At 35.2% G+C, this 20,360-nt stretch overlaps 1 protein-coding gene across 1 annotated transcript in view; it reads right to left on the reverse strand.

Moving 5' to 3' along the window:
* GABRG3 (gamma-aminobutyric acid type A receptor subunit gamma3) overlaps positions 1-20,360 on the reverse strand; it is a 291,985-nt gene that overhangs the window by 261,301 nt on the left and 10,324 nt on the right. The window contains exon 3 of the mRNA XM_062487859.1: positions 13,792-13,859. Within this exon, the coding sequence (XP_062343843.1) occupies positions 13,792-13,859 (68 nt within the window). The remainder of the gene's footprint in view (positions 1-13,791; positions 13,860-20,360) is intronic.

The raw sequence follows: 20,360 nt of genomic DNA on the forward strand, positions 1-20,360 counted from the left end.
AAAGGCTATTAGAAACTTACAGGTTTCAAATGAGATATTTCACTTTACAGCTTATCCAAAGAAAAGAAAAAGCAAACTCAAATTTGCCCATTCTCAACGTATTCCCACCACCCAGCAGCCCTTCTGCTCAAGAGGCTGCCACATTTTTTGCAGGCTCATCTCATGTTGACTCTGAGTGAGTTTCATACAACCTTCTTCTGTCCAGTTTATGTTTCTTTCAAACTAGTCCTGAAAAAGATGAAGTCAACATGCAGGCAATCCATCTTTTGAAAACTATTTGTCAGGTAATATACACAGGGAATCTGTGTTAAAGCCCTCTGGATTCCCACCAGAAAATGAGATCCCTAGCCATTTCCAATACCTCATCAATAGAGATATATAAAAGCTTTGTAGTAAAACTAAGATTTCACCAAAGATGGAACTACACCTGCACTTGACACAATACCAGTGCAAGATGCCTTTTAAGTCTCAAAGCTACTTTCACTGGAAATCCCAGAAATTTAGGACAAGCTGATTAAGAAAACCAAATATTTTCTTTAAACAGAAACAGGATCTTAAAACCTTCCTAAATCATGCCTCATTGCAGAAGAACTTACACCTCTTTGCTGCAGGCAGAAGAACATAAAATGGAAGCAAGTCATAGTGGTGCTCAGTTGTGTACAGAAGCAACACCACCTGGAAGCCCCTATGTCCCAGCTCTCCTAGGAGAGCCCATAACATGTGTAGCCGGTGCAACTTTACAGTAAGAAAACAGGATACAGTAAAGAGAGAAATATAAGGAAAGTCCAGATAGCATGGAAGTCCTTTCCACTTAGTTTTCGTATGTGCTAAAAAATGTAAGTTGAATTTGCTACCAGCCACTTATCTGTCTTATTTACCCTGGGGTCCATCAAGCACAGAATCACCAGCCAGATGAGGGTGGTGATTGTCACGCACTTTGCTCTGCACTAGGGCAGCCTCAGCTCGAGTCCTGTGTGCAGTTTGGAGCATGACAATATAAGAAAAATATTAAAATGTTTGAGATTATCCAAAGTAGGAACACGAGGATGCTGAGAGGCCTTGAGGGGAAGCCGTATGAGGAGTGTCTGAGGTCACTTGGTCCGTTCAGCCTGGAGGATACTGAGAGGAGACCTCACTGTGGTGCACAGCTTCCTCATGAGGGGAAACTCAGGAGCAGGAATTTATCTCTTCTCTCTGGTGACTGGTGACCTGACCCAAGAGAGTGGCATGAAAGTGTGTCAGGGAAGTTTTAGGTTGGATATTAGGAAAAGTTTCTTCACCCAGAGGGTGGCTGGGCACTGGAACAGGCTCCCCAGGGCAGTGGTTACAACACCAATCCTGAGAGAATTCAAGAAGTATGTTCCACTGGAGCAGCATTCTGCTCCTTCAAACTCAAAGTCCTCTTGTTGGAGGACTACAAGCAACTGCTTGTACTACAATAGTGAAAAAGGAAAAACTCCTGTACCAGATAAAAAGCCTCAGATCAGGGGAGCTGTGTGCATGTTGAAGGAGAAGCTATTTTTGCAAAACCATGATAGACTACCAAGAAATGCAGGACTTTCATCATGCCTGAGTACAAGTGAGAAAAAAAAATCAACCATAACTTTGACTTTTCAACTTCCTCCTCCTTGTTGCTGCATTACAGCAAGATCATTAGGAGCACAGAACATTGCTCATTTACACTAGATGCAGTATCTTAAATGTAAACTCTCCAGAAAATCAGAAAATCTGGCCCACACTCAACACTAAAGCATGTACAACAGGTGCAGTCAGAGACTTAAGCTGCTAAAACCATTTTTCTCTGCAGAGCATGTGGAAACAGACTTGCAGGCAGATTTTCTCAGGGACAACAGAAGGGTATGTATGTATGTATTTCTGACATACAGGAAATGCACCATTCTTCCCCATTCCACAGCCTTAAAATTTAATGTCATTTCTAACTGGCATGACATAGCAAAGCTTAGTGAAAGGTGGAAGGTTGCTTGCTTTTGAAAGTGAATGTTCCTACATTCATTTCAGAGCCAAACCACTGTCTGAACTGCCTTTGGCAAAGTTATATAATATATATTGGTTGTTCTTTACAATATTAATCTGAAATCCACTACTTATAAAGAAAAATATTACATAGATGTTTAATTAGATTGTAACATCAGCCCAAGTACTTATACCCTTATTTCACCATTTTTATTTTAGTTTTATAGTCCAGGATAGTGCCAGAGGAACAAATTACTAGATAAAGTCAAAATTGCCTACAGTTTTCTATGTAAAACTGACCCTGTCCTCTATGTCACCCTGGAAAATTCTCAGTTCAAACAAATGGAGATTTAGCCCAGGAAGAAACTTCAAATTCTGAATGAAAATGGAAGCTGAGCATTGTAAAATTCCATTAGAAACAAAATATTCAAAAAGCATTTTCAAATCTAGTTCCTGACTTTAGCTTCTGTGTGATACTTGGCATAAAGCAGATAATTTTTTAGGATCTGTCAGATTTTTGGCATGTTCCACAATTTAATTTAATTATGTTTTTGACTGCTAGTTTGTTTGTCATTATATTCAAAGCATTTTACAAAGATCCTCATAACTCTAGACCTATAAAGAGTTTAAAATTTGAGAGATTCTAAAATGTCATCACTGCCTATATTTGTACAGGCTGAAATATATTAACAACAGAACACAAAAAACAATTCCACATGTAAGAGGTGGTGAGATCTCTAGAAAGAAGCCACATTCCTAAACACTACTATGTCAACAAAAACTTCATGTGCAAATTTGAGCAAGGCAAAGAATTTACACAATTTGACCATTCAGTGTATCAGCTATCATTACCTAGAACAATCACACAATACCTGTTTAGCCAGACTTTTTGAAAATACAGAAGAAACTCTCAAGCAATTCTTTTAATCTGTCTCTTTTCATTTAGCTAACCTAGCTGTGCCAAAGTCTGTCAAGAGCTTTGTGTCCTGGTCCAGCTTGGCAGCTCTCAAAATACAGGTCCAATTTTCTCTTTTTAATATATTCTCCCCGGCTACCTATATTTGTTTTCACTTTCCTTTTCTTTATGCCATTTTTACAGTACTATCCAGATGGCAAAGAAATGCTCAGACCTATTTACATAAATACAATTTCAGACACCAGAGAGTTAGAGAACACATTGCAGGAAAAACAATGAAGATAAACAGGTTTCAGGTGAGTGCAATCAAAAAAACTTGCACTCTTCCCCCGCCTGTTTTTTTTTTTCCTAGCACACTCTGCAAAAGAATAATATACTAAATTATAATATTATTCAAAATAAAAACTCCTAGTATCTAACCTTTTAATCTGGAAAGAATAAAAAGTACTTTAGGTAAAAGGAAATATGAAATATGAAAGCAGCAGGCTAGCACAGATCACCACATTTCCATTTACATTGATGAATTCAACCATTTATGTCAGAAACTGAGTTCCCTGTGGAATTCCGACTGCAATATCAAGCAACAGGCAGATCCTTTGCTGCTGTATACATCTTCTATTTATTTGGCCCCATCCATCACAGGGGAAATTCCCCAATTTACAGGTGTTTCACTTTGCACTCTCCACATGGTGCAATTTCAAAGAAAAGACAGAAGGCAATGAGGATCCAATATGTCCTAGTGCCAAAATCAACTTTGGGTAATTTTGGGTCTTATAATTAGACTCTCAGTGTGGAATATTTTAGGAGAACATGGCTCAAAATTATTCCTGGCATAGTTGTATTCACTTTCTGAGAGATTAATTTAGCTCTTTTATTGTTTATGCTGTTGCATATATATGCATTGCATATAGGTATCAGAATAAGTCAGAAACAGAGACAAAATCATTGACTGCGTTTACCTCAATCACTATGTATGGCCTAACTGAATCACAAGCAAAAATGATTGCATGACTTGAATTTATCCAAAATTGATAGTCTGATTTCAAATCAGCATTGAGCTTACATTATTCTGACCAAACAATATAGCTTGATAGCTCATCTCAGTGTCTAATGAAGTAACATTTGCATAATGCATGAATCCAATTTAGGAAAATTGAAACTGCCTTGCCTTAAAGATGGCCAGATGTTTAGTGAGAATGTGCTCAAGGGACAATTTCACGCAGAGAAATGAAGACCAAGACTGAGACAGATAAGTAATACAGGAATATTTTTTTTATTTCCATTTGCAGCGGGGAAGACCAGCAAACATTTTGGTGATCCCAATTCTTCAGTTACTAGTAGCACTAAAATTAAGAAACTGGCACTCTCAGACAAATGAAAAAGTTTTTTGATTCCAATATAATAATCTTTATAAATCAAAAGACAAGGATTGTACTTTCTATAATTCACAATTTTGACTGCTTTGTAATTTGACCTCAATTTACCTCTGTCTTAGGTAATGAAAAGCGCATGCTGTACACACTGCTGCAAATATACCTCAGGGAAATATCTACCTGGAAAGCTATATGAAAGCATGGAGCTGTCTGAGTCTGATATATGGAGTGTGTGTAAGTAGATGACAGTTATTTCTTTGTCTCAGTTAACCAACACACTTTACCAAACATGAACTATCAGCCAAAGCTCACTATCCCTGGAGTTCACTAGCTACTGTTTCCAGGAAGGATTTTGAAAGGCAAGGTCTGAAAACTGAGGTAACTTATTGGTTAGACAATACAGATGGAAAAAGTAATTAAATCTTGTGTACACATGTCCTTTTTCTTATCTGAGCGAGCCATTGCAAAATTCTAGCCTGTTTAGATAAACATATTCTGAGTAAAAAACAAAATTCATTAATCAACAGACAACAGAGAGAAAGGTTAGTACATACAACTGAAGCAGAAAAAGATGCAACATACAGGAAAGGTAACAAGCTCTTGCAGAGATTACCAGGAGCACAAGTACAGACCCACAGTACCCTTGCCACTTTTGAGCTTGTGCTTTTCTCTATTCAACGGGATTATGAAATTTAGTTTCCAGGATTCTTCTTGTGAAGGATTTAGTAATCTCTCTTGAGGAGAAGGAACAGGACATCTGAAACAGCATGTCTTATGAAATGTCCTCAAAATAGTATCTGACCATTTTTGGCCTTTCTTCTCTCTTGCAGTTCTCTGTGCTGTATCCCATTTGTTCTGTTTCTCACATACAGTCTTCACAGGAACTTTTGGCTTCATAGAAGAATAGTAATACAGAAGCAGATTACATGACAGTGTAATCATCACTGTGTCTATGTCAACATGATGAAGAGTCTGCAAGACCTAGTGTTTTTTCCATTTTTCTTTCAAACAGTTTAGGCCTGAACTCCTTCCTTCAAACATCGTTATTTGAAATCACAAATCAAAGCAGGTACAACAATCCTATTATTATGACATATTTTTTTTTGTTAGGCTGGAATTCCTAAGGAGTATTTACCAAAATCATACCAGATTTTTTCTGGTATGCCAAGAATCATACAGATTTCATCAAAATTTCTAATCTCACCTTATTCAAATATTCACTAACTATGCAAGGAAAATATCAGTGGAGCTGATGTAACTATTTAACAACCATTGGCACAGACACTGTAAGAAAGAGCTTGACACCCTCATACTTTTATGAACCTCTTGCAATTTTCATAAATCTGACCTGACAAATAGAGGACCACATTGACAAAGGTATGATGACTAGGTATTAAATACATATTATTAAATACCTATTTAATAATAGGTGTTAAATACCTCCCATTATTAAGTTTCTTATATAATTTTAAAAAATTTGTTCTCCTTGAAAAATATGTGAAAGCAATTGCAAGAAAGCAAGAATCAGTTATCCCTGTTCCCAAGCCTCCCAAGAAATGTAATTTGCTAGATATATTATGGGGTAAGCACAGGAAACAGAAAGGAAGACAGCAGTTTCTTTGGTTTAAGAATATCACAACAGCCTTGAGAATTTATTCTCATGGACCCCTGAATTGTTTCCATATCTTTACTATTTATAACTTTAAAAAACCCTCAAACAACAGTTAGTAAAATTGTTATATCACCATTAAAATGCCTGTTGCTAGTTTTAAAGCAGCCACTTCAATGTTTGAGATGTTTAAGTAAAACCTATACAAAGCTCTGTGGTCAAAACTGTTTCTGTGTAGCATACAAAATGTTAACAGTAGTGATGATAACAGCATCTTCTCACAAAATTTTTTCAGCTTTCAAGGGTTGCAAATGAAATTTGCAGAAGCAGGAAAAGAGCCATAAAGTTTCATAAGATAGAAGTTCTAAATGTAGAAAGCAGCTTGCCCAACACAACATAATATGCAATAGAACCACCTGTATCTTAAGCCTGATGAAAAACAGATGCATAAGAAGACTGTGGTGGAAAGAACTTTGAGGAAGCTATGAAAACATATAAAGAATCTAGAATATCACTATTTTTGACCACATAAAAGCCCCTTTTCAAGACCAAGAAAGCAATAAACTATGACTACTTTGATTTAAAAGGAGGAAAGTGTACAGTGTTAGCCAAAGCATGGAAGTGCTGGAATACAATACAGCTACAGCCTGTAGACCTTTTTAATTGCAGAAACTAAGCATTTCTATTATTCTTCAGTTCTGTGTGGGCATTCAGCAGAAATACCCTTTTTTGTACCAGAAAAAGCATATCTGAGAGTTCTTAAGAGTCAAGGGACACCATGTTCACTAAAAAAGCTTGAAAGGAAATGTAATACAATTATCTAAACCTTATTTTTCAGCAATCTAACAAAAAAGGAAATTATGTCCAATTAGACTGATGCTAAGTGTTCTTGTGGGGAAAAAAAAAGGAAGGTACGGAGGTTCTTCTGGGTTTTGCTCATTGCAATAATAGTGTGGAAAATGCAAATAATTGTTAGGATATTCAAACGATGTTGATGAATAGCACCCATTTTTTACCAACCAAAAAACCTTACAGAAAACTGAAGATGATTCTGTGGTCCAATAACAGTTTATAGAGGGTCACCCTCTATTTTCAGCTATTTCTTCCTAACTACCAAGCACATTTATAATGCAGCTGGAATTGCTCCATGAATGCTGTGATGTCTAGGTCTACATTCCCAGAAAGTTATACCACGAAGTCTTACAACAATTTGTCATTAGTGCATCTCTATTGTTTATAGAACAAATCAGCAAAATCCATTTGATTCCTGAATAAATCCATAACTGAAAGCACTAAGGAAGACCAAACTCTCAAAATGATGGTTTTAATTACATCAATACCATTCAGAAATCCAGTAAACAGGTCATCACAAAAGTAATTACTTTTCCATGGAGCAATCATCGAAAGCTCAAAGTTGATAAATACTTGCCCACTCAAAAATGACATTGATTTAGGCCAAGAGATTTTCAGTTCACCCAAAAGTAATTCAGTACCCTTTACAGCAATTTAGCCATAGTTTTTCTAAAATAACTTTCCCAAATGTTGGCAATAAAGAATGTGAGGCTAAGTATCATTGAACAGACAAGAAGGGGAGCTACTACTTTGTAAAGGAACTTTAACATGAATACATGTTAATTCTAAAGCCTAAGGTCTGCAGAACCAAGAAACAGGTTATTGAAGTGAGAGAAATCAAGCCTTAAAAACTGGGACTAGGCTGGAAAGGAGTTTCTTATCACTTTTTGTGTGAAAGCTAATACATTACCTCAAAAAGGAGGCACCTGTTAGATACTGTCACGCTGTTTATCTATGGAAAAAAAATTCAGCCTAGCTGCTCTTCAAATCTTTTTTAATAGCCACTACCGAGCAGATGAGACATTTAATTTTCCTATCTTATGTAAATTAAATTTCTCATTTGTCATACACCTTTTGAGACAACACTAAGGCTAAGTTCATCCATATTTGAAAATCTGTTTGAATTCTAAGACAGAGCAGCAGACCTAAGATCAGTCCATTACCAAAGACTTGTGACAGAATCTATCATTCCTCCAAGAAGTAAACTGGATTTCCTGCCAATGCAGTAAATTATGGCAGCATGTATTTTACTGCTGTACACCACAGCACACAAGCTACATTGCAGAAAAATGATTATTCTACTCTATCCCATTGCACCTCAAACAAGGGCAGCCTAAGGCCCTTCTTTATCCGAGTCTCTATATCCCAGGCCTCGTTTTAGTTACACAAAGTGGAGCTCTAGAGAAGACCAAATGTAGAAGCTGCCAAGGTGATATGTGAAAAAAATCAATCTGTGTTCATTTCCCCAGCCCCAACTTTCTCTTTTTCCAGTCAGTTTCACTTTTGAGATTATAGGAGCCTCTCAAAAGGTCAGTGATGGAACAGAAGCCACAGAGAGATTCAAGTTTCATTTTATTACTACTACCTCCTAGAAACATTTTCATAGTGAGGCATTGACTGCCAGAGCTTAAGGCAACAAGAATGAGCCTGTAGGAGAGGTGATTTTGTTTTATCAGAAAAAAGTCCATTGATCTTAAAAATTTGCTATAATGCATACATTTTTTCTTATCATGAGAGATCCAAACTTAATGACAGTATTTAAATATGCTCTAGAAACAAGAACAGTAACCTGAACATAATCTAGAAAAATGTTTAAGAGTATGATTGGTATATTAGCAAACAAACAGACCCAGTCAGACTGAAATTTAGTCCAGTACATGAGTGTTCTCTTACGTCACAGAGCAAAAAAGGAGCCTGTAAGATTTTCAGGGAAAAATACAAATACCCCAAGGCATTCCATTATTTTAGTGATTATCTGAACTCATCAACTGGAAAACTCACTCTTGAAAAATAACAGAAACCATCTCCCTACACAATTGCTTTATAACTAGATTAGGTAAGATAGTGAGATCAGCCTTGTGCTCAAGCAGCGACTTGCACTATCTTTGAGATGTCTGTGAAGGAAGTTCTTCGGGGTATTTCACAGTAGGCTGAAAATGGGATGAAATCTGGCTATAAAGTAACTTTGCTATATGATGGAAAAATTCACCAGGCTATGTTTCTATAATTGCAGCTGTTTTACCAATAATTTTAATTATCAAGCAAATAGACATAAAAGACTGAAAGCATGCAAGAAATTCAGGCTTAATTATATGCTTTGAGTAGTATTTTAGAAAAGTCTCCAGATCAACACTATTCTTTAGGTACCTATAGTGTCTACTGGAGAAGCAAAACAAGAATGTGGGGACTTTGAAACTGAAGTTCAAAGAAGTCTACCCATACATTAAGGGGTAAAAATTGAGTAAAAAATGTTTTTATTTTGGAACACTTAACAAATGGGAAATATAGCACACTTAAAGATATATGACATAGCCTAGAGAGTGTATACAATAGAATGAAATGATGAAATACATAAAAGAGACACTCTGAATTGCCATTTAAGAATACTTGACAATAAAGAGATGACCATATATCCAGCAGATAACCAATTACTATTTTTATGGACAGAAAGTACAGTTTATAAGGTTGCTTCTCACACTCTCTTCAACATTCTTTCTGCACAACTGTGTTAAAATGAGATTCTAGCTGGAAAAACCATACATGTGTAAAATTCCTCCTTCACTAGCAATTTGTGCTGCAATCTCAGATTCTTGTAGCTACTCATTTAACCCTGTATGTGTGAATGCACAAATACACAAGCTTTGATGCCACTGAGGTTTAATAGTCTATTTAATCTCAATGTGTTTACCTTTCTGTCTCATGAAACTACTTCTAGAGGATTTTTCTCCCACACTATTTATGTCTAGTTCCCATTTTGCATATTGGTCTCTTTCCATTTTCTGTTATTTTATAGACAAGCCAGTATTGCTTATCTGTAGAAAGCCAGGCTACAGTGAGCCACATTAAGACTATGTTTTACAAGACAATTTATAAACCTTTACAGCTATTGACAAAAACTGGAGGTTTTACAAAAAATGAATCATGGACTTTAATGCAAAATCGCATGCTTCATGGGCACCACTTTCAATGAAAAATACTAAAGAAAAAAGATTTAAAAGACAGATAAATAAAAAATGTAGTGACACGTCATTCATACATCTGGTTTACAATATAAAGCACGGGAAAAAAAAATTAAAACTGAAATTTAATTCTAAAATTTAAAAAAATTAATTAAAATAACTAATTTAGAAGCTCCTTTAGATTCACTAATATAGTTCATTAAAACTACACATATAAAAAACTTTTTCAGAAAGAAAAGATTGAATTAAAATCTTGCATCCTACAATGCAAGGTCTCTAATGACATTGCACCTTGAAGTGGAAAATTGCAGATTTCTCTATTTTATTAAATTATGAAAATCAAGACAAAGATATATAGTGTGCATATAGAACATATAATTTGACTCATGGAATGCATTTGTCATTTACTTTTAAATAAACCAGGTTTTCTATCCTTTAAATGAGTCTAAGATCAGATTGGATTATATTTTTGATAAAGGACAGGTATCAAGATATTTATACATAAGGTGGATTTCATTTATTAAAAAGACAGCCTAAAATTTTTGAATGAGCATTCATGTATCTCAGAATTTTAAATTTTAAACATTCATGTATATCAATAATATCTATTCATAACATCATGCCATAACTCAAAATGCTGAAATTACTTCTTTAAAGCTACTGCCACTCACAACCACTTCCTAGTATCACTCAGTTCATGATTCAGTCTGTTTTTCCTTGTCTGTTATTACACAATGCCTATTTTTTCCCATCGGGTTTTTTTAAACCATGATACATTTTCATGTCACAGACAAAGGAAGAGTCTCCCCTGCCTATTCAGAAAACAAGTTTCTATTGTCTTCATAAGGATATTATAATGATGAATCTCTAATAGAAGAGCATCCACACTACTATTTGATTTTTTCTGGAAATCTTGATGTTTAAAATAGACATACCGAAAGTACCTAGAAAATGAGCCACTGATAAGACTTTTGGGAGAAGTGGCAGAAACTGTCTTCAAAAAGCCTGGAATGTGGGGTTAGCCATATATTCCCATGGATTATGCTGCCTTTGACACAGAACACTACCTTTGACTTGAAGCCCTTTTGAAGAGGTCCCTAACATTTCTTCCCCTTGTGGCACTTACAGCCTCAGTCTAAAATGTTTCATTCTTCCTTTTATTCACATACAATTCATCTGAGATTAACTTTGCTACAAGTAGGTGTCTGATAGCAACTGTCTTTATCCTGATTGTTAAAGAAACAGTAAGATATTAATATTCATAACTCAAGTCTAAGCATAATTGCAACAGTTAATAGCATCTGAAAAGCTTTGCTCTACAAAATTGGCTTGAACATTTGACTGAACACCCGTTGAAAAAATATCTTAAAGAAAATTATTTCCTAGGTTTCACCCAGTAGATGAAAATCACTGATGATAACTGATCAGAAAATACACATGCAGAGTTTGATTTCAAGAGAAGCTCCACATAATTTTCCCTCAAAGAGTAATTGAGTTAAGGTCTAAGTTTGGAAGTACACAGCAGGAAAGTCCACCTTGTATGTGTTGATAATCTCGCTCTTGAAGAGATGAAAATCAATGTAATCATCATTCTTTTTGCTCAATCAACCACCACATTACCGAGTTGCCTGGACAGAGCAGCTTAACTTTTAATAATAGTTTAGGGGAGAAAAGATAAAAGCTCTTGTCCTGGTGAGAAAAAGACCATAGGTGGGATCTACCAAGATTCCCCCCCTGTTTTTTTCTCCTCAAATGGGATTTTATGCACATTCCTCTTCCTTTGAAATTTCAGTTATATGACAGATATCACACTGAAGATGGTCTCTTCCTTCCTCTTATTCTGACACAGGTAATTTCTAGATACTATTTGTGATCAGCACTTTGTGTATCCATGCTTCAGTGGTTCACAGTCTACATGAGAAACTGCTTACTTAAAAGTAAATAAATTATTATTTTTAATTCCAAAACATGTTTGATTTTTTTTCTTCCAGTAGACCAAATCATGGCTACTGAATACTGTAGCCAAACAGTTGAAATAACACCAACTGGGGGAAAAGAAGTTTCTAAATCAGTTCTGCCAATGCAGAGACAAGGCATCATACAGCACAGTGGCTTGCAATTTTGTGAGGACTTGCCATCACCACTGTAAATTTGAGATTGCAAGATCTCTTATGTATGTTTGGACAGTCTCCAGAGTAACAAAGCAGAAATGGAGATTTTTGACAAAGGTTTGCTACATTTGAGTGCCTAATGTTAATTTCCTATATTGGTAAGTATGTTTGAGAACAGAAATAAAGTTCAAAAGTGCTAAGGTAGTTCAGATTCAGTTTCAGTGAGATATAGTGCCCACAAGCACATCTGAAATAACGTCCATTTCTATTCAAAACTTTAAATACAGCTTTAAGTAAGACTGGACTACAATAATCTTCCAAAAAACCACTGATTTCTCCTATTACTATTTTCCTTATTTCTATCTGTAGTAGTTTTGATGAAATGCTTTCTTATTATTCCACATACATTTCCAGCACCCCAAAATTCTATTTACAAACTAACTCAGAGAGGCAAAGAGCAAAATAACATTGTCTCCATTGGTTTTGAACAGAGTAAATTCCTAGAGTAAATCCAAGACAGAGGACCTTCCAATAAACTGTTCTCCAGAGAAGTCATTATGGTAGGCCCTCAGGGAAGGGAAAGATAATTAGTTATTTATTAGTTCAAGAATGGAGCAGCTACTCCCATTGCTTGACATTCAGGGCTTCACATGAAATATCAACCAACACATTTCACAGTTGTTGAGTAAGACACCAAGTTGTCCACAGCACATAATTTGTTCTGTATTTTCTTGCCAGATTTTCCATGGCCAGGGTGCATAGGAGTCTCTGACCACCTCATATTTCATATGCTGCAGTGACTCGCCTTTTTTCATATTTATAGGCAAAACCAAAGAATAAGGCTGAACAGACACCTTTTAAATTCAGAAGCTTTTCTTCCAAAAATACAAATATACAATGCATATAATAATAATACAATATACAAAAATACAATGCATTAATTAGATTCTTATAGGAACATTGTACACGGCAGCCTTTGAATGCCATTGTGGAAAAGACACATTGCTTTGAAGAGGTTATTTTAAAATCTTTAAGTACAGTAAGATATTAACAGGTCTTCCTTTTCCAAGAAAAGTCAACCTAATTTAAGAAGAGGAATAATATGATGGATCCAAACTCAGAAGTTGCACAAGCAGCCACAGCTACCCAGAATCCTGTAGCTATGTAAACATTCAGCTTGCTTCCTAAATCTGAATATGTTGCTGCAGCACTGAGGAAAGACCTGGAGTACAGATTGTAACAACTGACCAACCATAGGTTTATTACTGCCACACTATCACATACCTTTGGTTTCTCCTGCCTTTACATGTGCAGTACATCTATGTATAACTTCTTCAAAATTATAATTCAACATTCAAGATTGTTAGTAATTCAATGAAAGAAAAGCAACCACTGAAGAGATGATGAATTCCAAATAAATATGCTGTTTTTATATGATGACTTTCATTAACTCCCCATTATGAATCTCTGTATATCTGATTGCCTCTTGAAACAACAGCTCAAGAGTTTTCTTGAAAATTGATGAATTTCATACTTTTTTTCCTAAGATGGTGATTTTAGCACTGAAGATCTACCAGTATTTTTCAATAGACAACACAGAGCATTATATTGCTTGGAGGTTTGTTTTCTTGATGAGACACAAAAACCAGAATTATAGCTGAAAACAGGACTAAATCAGAATCAAATCAACTTACAGTATTTATTGTCTTTTTCAAAAGTTAGTATTGATGCCAAGATCAGCAATCCAGATAAAAATCTTTATAAGGAAGTCACTTACCATATTGATTGATGATACGGGACCAATGCTGTTAACATAAATGTCAACATCAATAACTGTTGGTTTTACTGTGGAGAAAAAAAAAATATTATTTTGCAGACAACATAAATAATTTAAATATTTTTATAATTAAATAATTTAATAAATAATTTAAAATAAGTATTTTTAAGTACTTTTTCCCCCCAGTAACTATAAGGTCTGTTTTTCAGGTGCAACTACTGAGAAATATGGATAATGTATTTTTAGGAAAACATGGTTCTATTCCTCCTACCCAACAAAAAAAATTGTCGTAAATTAAAATCTGTACCACTGCATCAGCATGATTCCAGTTTGTCTCAGCAGAAATTTGTTAAAGAAACTTTCAGTGCTAGGCACAGTAGCTCAAAGTCAAGCTCAAACCTAAGATGTCTGACATGAAAGTACAAATAATGCAGTGTATGACTTTTTCCCTTTGTCTCAACATTCAGGTCCTTTAGCCTGTTCGTTCCATATCCAAACAATCTTTCCAGATTTCTGCATATCATCAGGCCTGAAATCATCCTAACTTAGAGTAAAATCTCTATGAAATCTGATTAGCTAAACCTAAGCAAGTCTTCTTTCAATTTAGACTCATTCCCTTCAGTCCACATTGCCTTTGCACCCTTTCATTCAAAGGCTTTTGAATTTCATTTGGTTTAGTCAATGCACATTTCTCAAAAGATCTTCTATGTTTTCAGCTTCCAGGACTTAATAAGCCAAGACAAGTTCTGTATTCCTTTATTTTGCTGAGGTCACTAGGATTTCTCTTTCTTTCAGCATTTCTGGTGTCAGTATAGCGGCTGGATATTTTTGAGCTCTTTAAAACAATGCCACTCTTATACTGAAAGATACTTTTTTTTTTTTCCTTACTTATACTGCCATTCTTCCCCACAGGGTATATATTAAGCTCTAAATTGAGATTTAAATTAGTGGCTTGCTTTCTCCAGAGTTAGTTGACTCAAAACTAAGTACAAAGAATAAATGCTGTTTTAACCTGCATAGTGAGAATTGATGCAAACTTTCCTATAGTAAGCCTACAGCTTCTGTTGGACATCTTTCTTTCCCACAGAATCACTTTCTCCTTTACATGGTATATTTCACAGTGATTCGTGTCATTATGAAAAATACATCATAGGATCAATATAGACAAGAATACTGAAATTAAAGTAAAGCATGGGCATGAAACAAAGGAAAATAAAATTATTTCATTATATTTGTTTAAATCAGCTTGCTGTGAATTACTGGATTTTGATGTTATGTTTTGTTTTTTTTTCTTTTTGCCACTAGAATTATGAATGGTATCCACTTTTTACGTATAAAGAAAAAGCAGGTTTGTGAGAACATGAACAGACTTGTTACTGCTGTTACCTGCTTGCTGGAAGTGTAACCTGACAACATGTTCCAGCCTTGCCCAGACCTGGTGGGGGCTTGTAGCCACTGCTGCTTGAGTGCTAGCCAACATGTTCGGGCTTGCTTGGACTTGCTCCTCAGCACAGTAGGTGTGACACAGCCCAAGGAGCCCACTGCCTATAAAAGGGGCAGTGACCAGGGGTAGGATGGATGTGTTGGTGGAGTGTGGACTCCCCGTGTCCCCAGCGCTGCTTGCCCAGTCCTTATCAACAAATTAATAAATTGCCTTATTGATTGACCTACCCTATTGTGGTGAATAATTTATAACAATGGTTTTCAAAAAATCTCCAGAGAATATTCAAACCACTGAAATTTGGGGACTGTGTTGGACTTGGACTTTTCTCACTAACCCCCAAGCCTCCTAGAGTGAGGAAATGCAGGCAATATCAGCCATTCCAAACTCAGAAAACTTTCCTCTGGGAAGCTGCTGAGCAGAGAAGTGAGGAATTTCTCTGTTAAATTACCAAGGTTCTGTTGGAAGCCGGTAACTATCAATCAATTGGCCTAAAGCCATCTGGCACAAAACTGAAGATAGACAGGAATCTTCACATGTAAAGATGAATATTTTTTTTTGTCTGCATCCCCCAAATTTCAGACTATCAAAGAGGTGTCAAGTAGTTTTAAAGTATTTGAAAATTTAGATGGTTATGAAAAAAAGAATTTGCATGCTGGCTTGTCCTGTAAGACTTTGGTATGTACAAATCATTAGGAAGGCTATATCTCCCTGTTGCAAAAAACAGACATTGAACTGGGTACAAATAGTGGTTAAAAGTGATAACCATTATCTCTAATTCATAAAGTAAGGCATACTTCTTGGCTGTGTATGATCAGAACATCCAGGATTATTTAAGGTCATGGTTTCAAACTGTCTGAAATACTGGCTGATAAACTCAGATCTTCCCTTCAGCTAAAGAAAATGTGAATTCAGCTGAACAAGTTCAGCTGATTAAAGCAATTCTAATTGTACCCAGCTAATAACTAAATAGGAGTCTAGCAGCTTCTCGTAATGAGTTGCCTTAAAATGCAGTAATAAATGTCATTACACAGGAATTGGCAATAGCGAGGAACTACAGCTAGCTCTTCCACCAGAACAGTAGTCATGGAATAAAGAGTTCTAAGCTTTATAGGGTTTATGCATGTGTCTACCTGGGAGCCCAAGGCTAGGGAGTTCGGGTGAAAAATAATGGCACTAGACTTAAAGATGCAAATTGGCATGCAATTGAGTCTTGGCAGAATCAGGTACAAAATTCAGGACAAAATTTCACAGTGCCTGAAATCTGTTTCTGTTTAATCATTGCAGTTAATCATGTAAATAGAATATGAGGTGATAATTTCTCCTGAATGTGCTGGACAAATTCTCTTATGGTGTACAAAAAAAAATAAAATATTAAGAACTGCTTGTTAATGATAAAGAGAATTTGGTCTTACTCACAGTAAGGATCTAGCCTTGAAACAGAATATTAAACAACAGTCACTTCTTCCATCAGACATTTCCAATGAAATTCACATTGAAAATAAATAATAAAAATATACAGGTAAGCAATTATATTTGTTTAAATAAAAAAAAGACAGTTTAATTGAATTATTTTATTTTATTTTCCTAGGCAGAGCTAAAAAATATTATTGCAATTTGATTGTGTGATAAATGTGTGTTCAGGTTTTAAAAGAAAAGACAAAAGAACATAGTTCTTGTTGCATGTCTTCTTTCATGGATGCAAACACATACAAACAAACATAGGATTATCAGGTATAAATTTTAGAATCATTATCATATGGTTTTAATTCAAAATACCAACGAAAATGAAAAAAGGTTTTAAGAGCATTAAATCTAAAATACATTATGAAAAAGGAAATAACTGAGTCTTAAAGTTATCATGTCATATTAGAAAGAACTCACCCTACAATGCTCTTAAAAATAAACTGAGTTTCATGGAAAGATGAAATAGCTACACTGTCAGGAAGGTTGAACCAGGTGCTCCACTGTTTTCCTTTCCAGCCATGCTGTGATTTCAATGCCTGTTCAGTTTTTCTGTATAATGCATGCATTTGTGAACACTCAGTTCATGAAGGAATTCAAGCCACACATCAAGTTGTTAAGCTGCAGATGGAGCTTTTTTCTTTGCACTAGAAGAGTCCTCACAGGGTTGTTGACAGGACAATGAAAGTGTTAATACTTCACTAAAAGTTGACAATAAGATTAAATATGGATACTCAGCTTCAGTACTGTTTTGTTATTGGCATAAACCCAAGATAGTTCTAAAGAGCTGTCAGAAATTTAGAAAAATTACTGTCAGAACCATGTGTATACAACATGCAAGAGAGCAATCAAAGGTTGTCAAAAAATGTACCAGGCTTCTCAAAGTTCTTTAAAATATTATTTAATATAAGGCAGTAACTTTCCCTAAAAGACAATGTAAGCACATCTGAGTAACTGTAGTGTTACACTGCTACTCAGTGCTACCTAAGGTAACATTGCTGCTTCTTACCATCATTTAATTTTCAAACATGCTGGTTTTAAGTGAGGAGGGGATTTTTAAAGCCAATCAAAATGTTATTAAACACAACTAAGCCCATCTGATCCAAATGTCCTGGCTTTGAGACAGACAATTAATATCACATTGCAAACACACTACCAACAAGTAGTGCCTACAAACTTAAAAAAACCCCTGACAGTTAAAAACACTCCTAGGACAAGAGTAGGATTCATCTAGTCCTACATTGTGGATTTACACTGGTGAAAAAAAGCAGACCTGAGCCTGAATCTCATTAAAATCCATGAAAATGTTACTGCTGGACGTATGTAAGTTGATCATGTGTATAAAAATCTCAACAGATAAATCCAGAGAATTTCAAAAGCTCTTGAATAAATAAAAAAAGGGAATGTCATACAATTTCATGTCACGTAGGGGAAAAATCCGCAAAAAATTCCTGTCATTTTATTATGCTTACTTACTACTCTGAATTATCCTGTCCTTTTAAAATATCTCTTAATTTTTGATAGATCTCCGCTACTCAGAACTGATGCTTATTTCATGAATGAAACAAGTTTTCTTCCTTCAGAAAGCTTCCTCCACATTTGAAGTCTGTCCAAATAGCCTAATGTTCCTGCATAAACCATAACTATTTAGAAATATTTTTAAAATTTTAATATTGAGAAACATTTTTACAAGCTCAAGTAAACAGAGTATGTCTTAATGAGTTTTCATGAATTTAAAAATCAAATTATTTTTTGTTGAGAATTAACCTTTCTTACATTGTTTAACCAACTCCCAGGTTTATTCTGGTTTTACCCAACACAGCAGTGGTAAAAAAATATTATAGATCAATACATACACATTTATAAAAGCAAAGCAACTAGAAGTAGATTTTTAGAAGGCACACAACTACATAAAAATCATGGTATGATCTCTGTTCAAGAACTACCAGGCTGTTTGAATTCTGCCCAAATTTCATAACACTTCCTAACACAAATGACTAAAAAGATAGGCTCTGCAGTAATGAGATATTTTTTTATATGGCTCTATAATGATATTTTACATTCTCTCATTACCACTTAAATTGCTATTTTTAAATTGGGAAAAAGCTGTAATAAATCATTGCACAGTTATTGGTAACTGTAATAGTAGTGGTTATAGTGTTAATTTTTATTTTGCATTAGTGATAATGACTGTTCCAATTTTCCTACATGACCTTATAGGTAGCATCTATTTACCTAGCTATTCCTATAAAACAAACTGCTATGCTAACGGGTCACTTCTCAAGGCTAACACAGTCAGCTAACATATCTGCATTTTACACCAAATATTTACAACATTTGAAGAAAAACCTGGTAACAGCAAGTGTGAAGCTACCATCCCTGGAGATATTTAAAAGATGAGTGGATGTGTCACTTAAGGACATGGTTTAGTGTTGGATTTGGCAGTGTTAGGTTAAGGGCTGGACTCAAAGACCTTAAGAATCTTTTTCAACCTAGATTATTTGATTATTCTCTTCTACAATGGTATGAATCTATCAGCAAGGAAAATTAAAAACCCTCATTCTTCCTGCATGGAAGAGAATGGGCTTGAAAACAGATAGATGTCAAAGTCTTCTACTTGCTACAGACACAGAAACTCTGACAGAAATAATACCCATATGTTTTAGGTTCAAATTACCAAAACAGAACTACAAATGAAAAACACAAGAAGAAAGAAAGTTTGGATTAAAGAAATATCAAGATGAGAACAGGCCTCTGAAAATTGTGCATTTTTTACATGCTATGTTTGGTTGTCATTTTTGTCCCAGAGTGTGAATGACAGTGTGCACATAAACAGACTCCCTCAATTAACTACAAATCACTTTTATTCTTCATTTCCCACCATAACTATCAATCAACCTTCAGCACTTTCATCCTCCATTTACCATTCTCTAATGCACAAGCTGCAATTTTTCAAGTATTATGTTGTGGAATGAAAACTGTTGATCTTAATGGTTAGGCTTGTTTTTCAATCAATCTCTACAGTTTTAACTTTTGTTTTACTTATATTCATCAGAAGGGTGAGTTCCTGTGTGATATCATTTGCTCCTGCAAAGTCTAGCAAACTAGCAACCGGGATCTGAATGAACAATAATAGCTATAAGAATACTACACAGATGTAAAAATGAGCAACAATATTTAAAATAATATGTGCAGAATATAATATGTCCCTGTTTAAAGATGAAAGAACAGTTACTTTGTGCCATGATCTCAAAATGGCAACTGAACCTCTTTGCAGTTCACAAATACTTGCTAAGAAACCTCTTAAAGGCCAGCATAGTCTGGGTAATCAGAGAAGGAATGGGAAAGAAGAAAAGGATTTTCTTATGTAATTAGTATCTCAGATTTTCCCTGACTCTTACTTAACTTTCAACTCATGGCATCCAGAAAGTTTGTATGCTATACTCCCACGATCCTCTCAGATTAAAAAATATGATAGTGATGCTACAGAAAAGAAGAGAGAATAAGAACTAGCAGCTTCTACATTTAGTTTTGTGTGTGACAGTTAAGAGTTAGGCAAGTATTAACAGTCAACCAAACTTTCCTACCTACATTGCTATTCAAGAAAAATAGCATTTGTGCTATCTTGAGGCATCTGTGTATGCACCAAGCCATTTCAATAAAT

The sequence above is a fragment of the Cinclus cinclus genome, chromosome 2 (genome assembly GCF_963662255.1).
Source record: "Cinclus cinclus chromosome 2, bCinCin1.1, whole genome shotgun sequence".
Classification (NCBI taxonomy): Eukaryota; Metazoa; Chordata; class Aves; order Passeriformes; family Cinclidae; genus Cinclus; species Cinclus cinclus.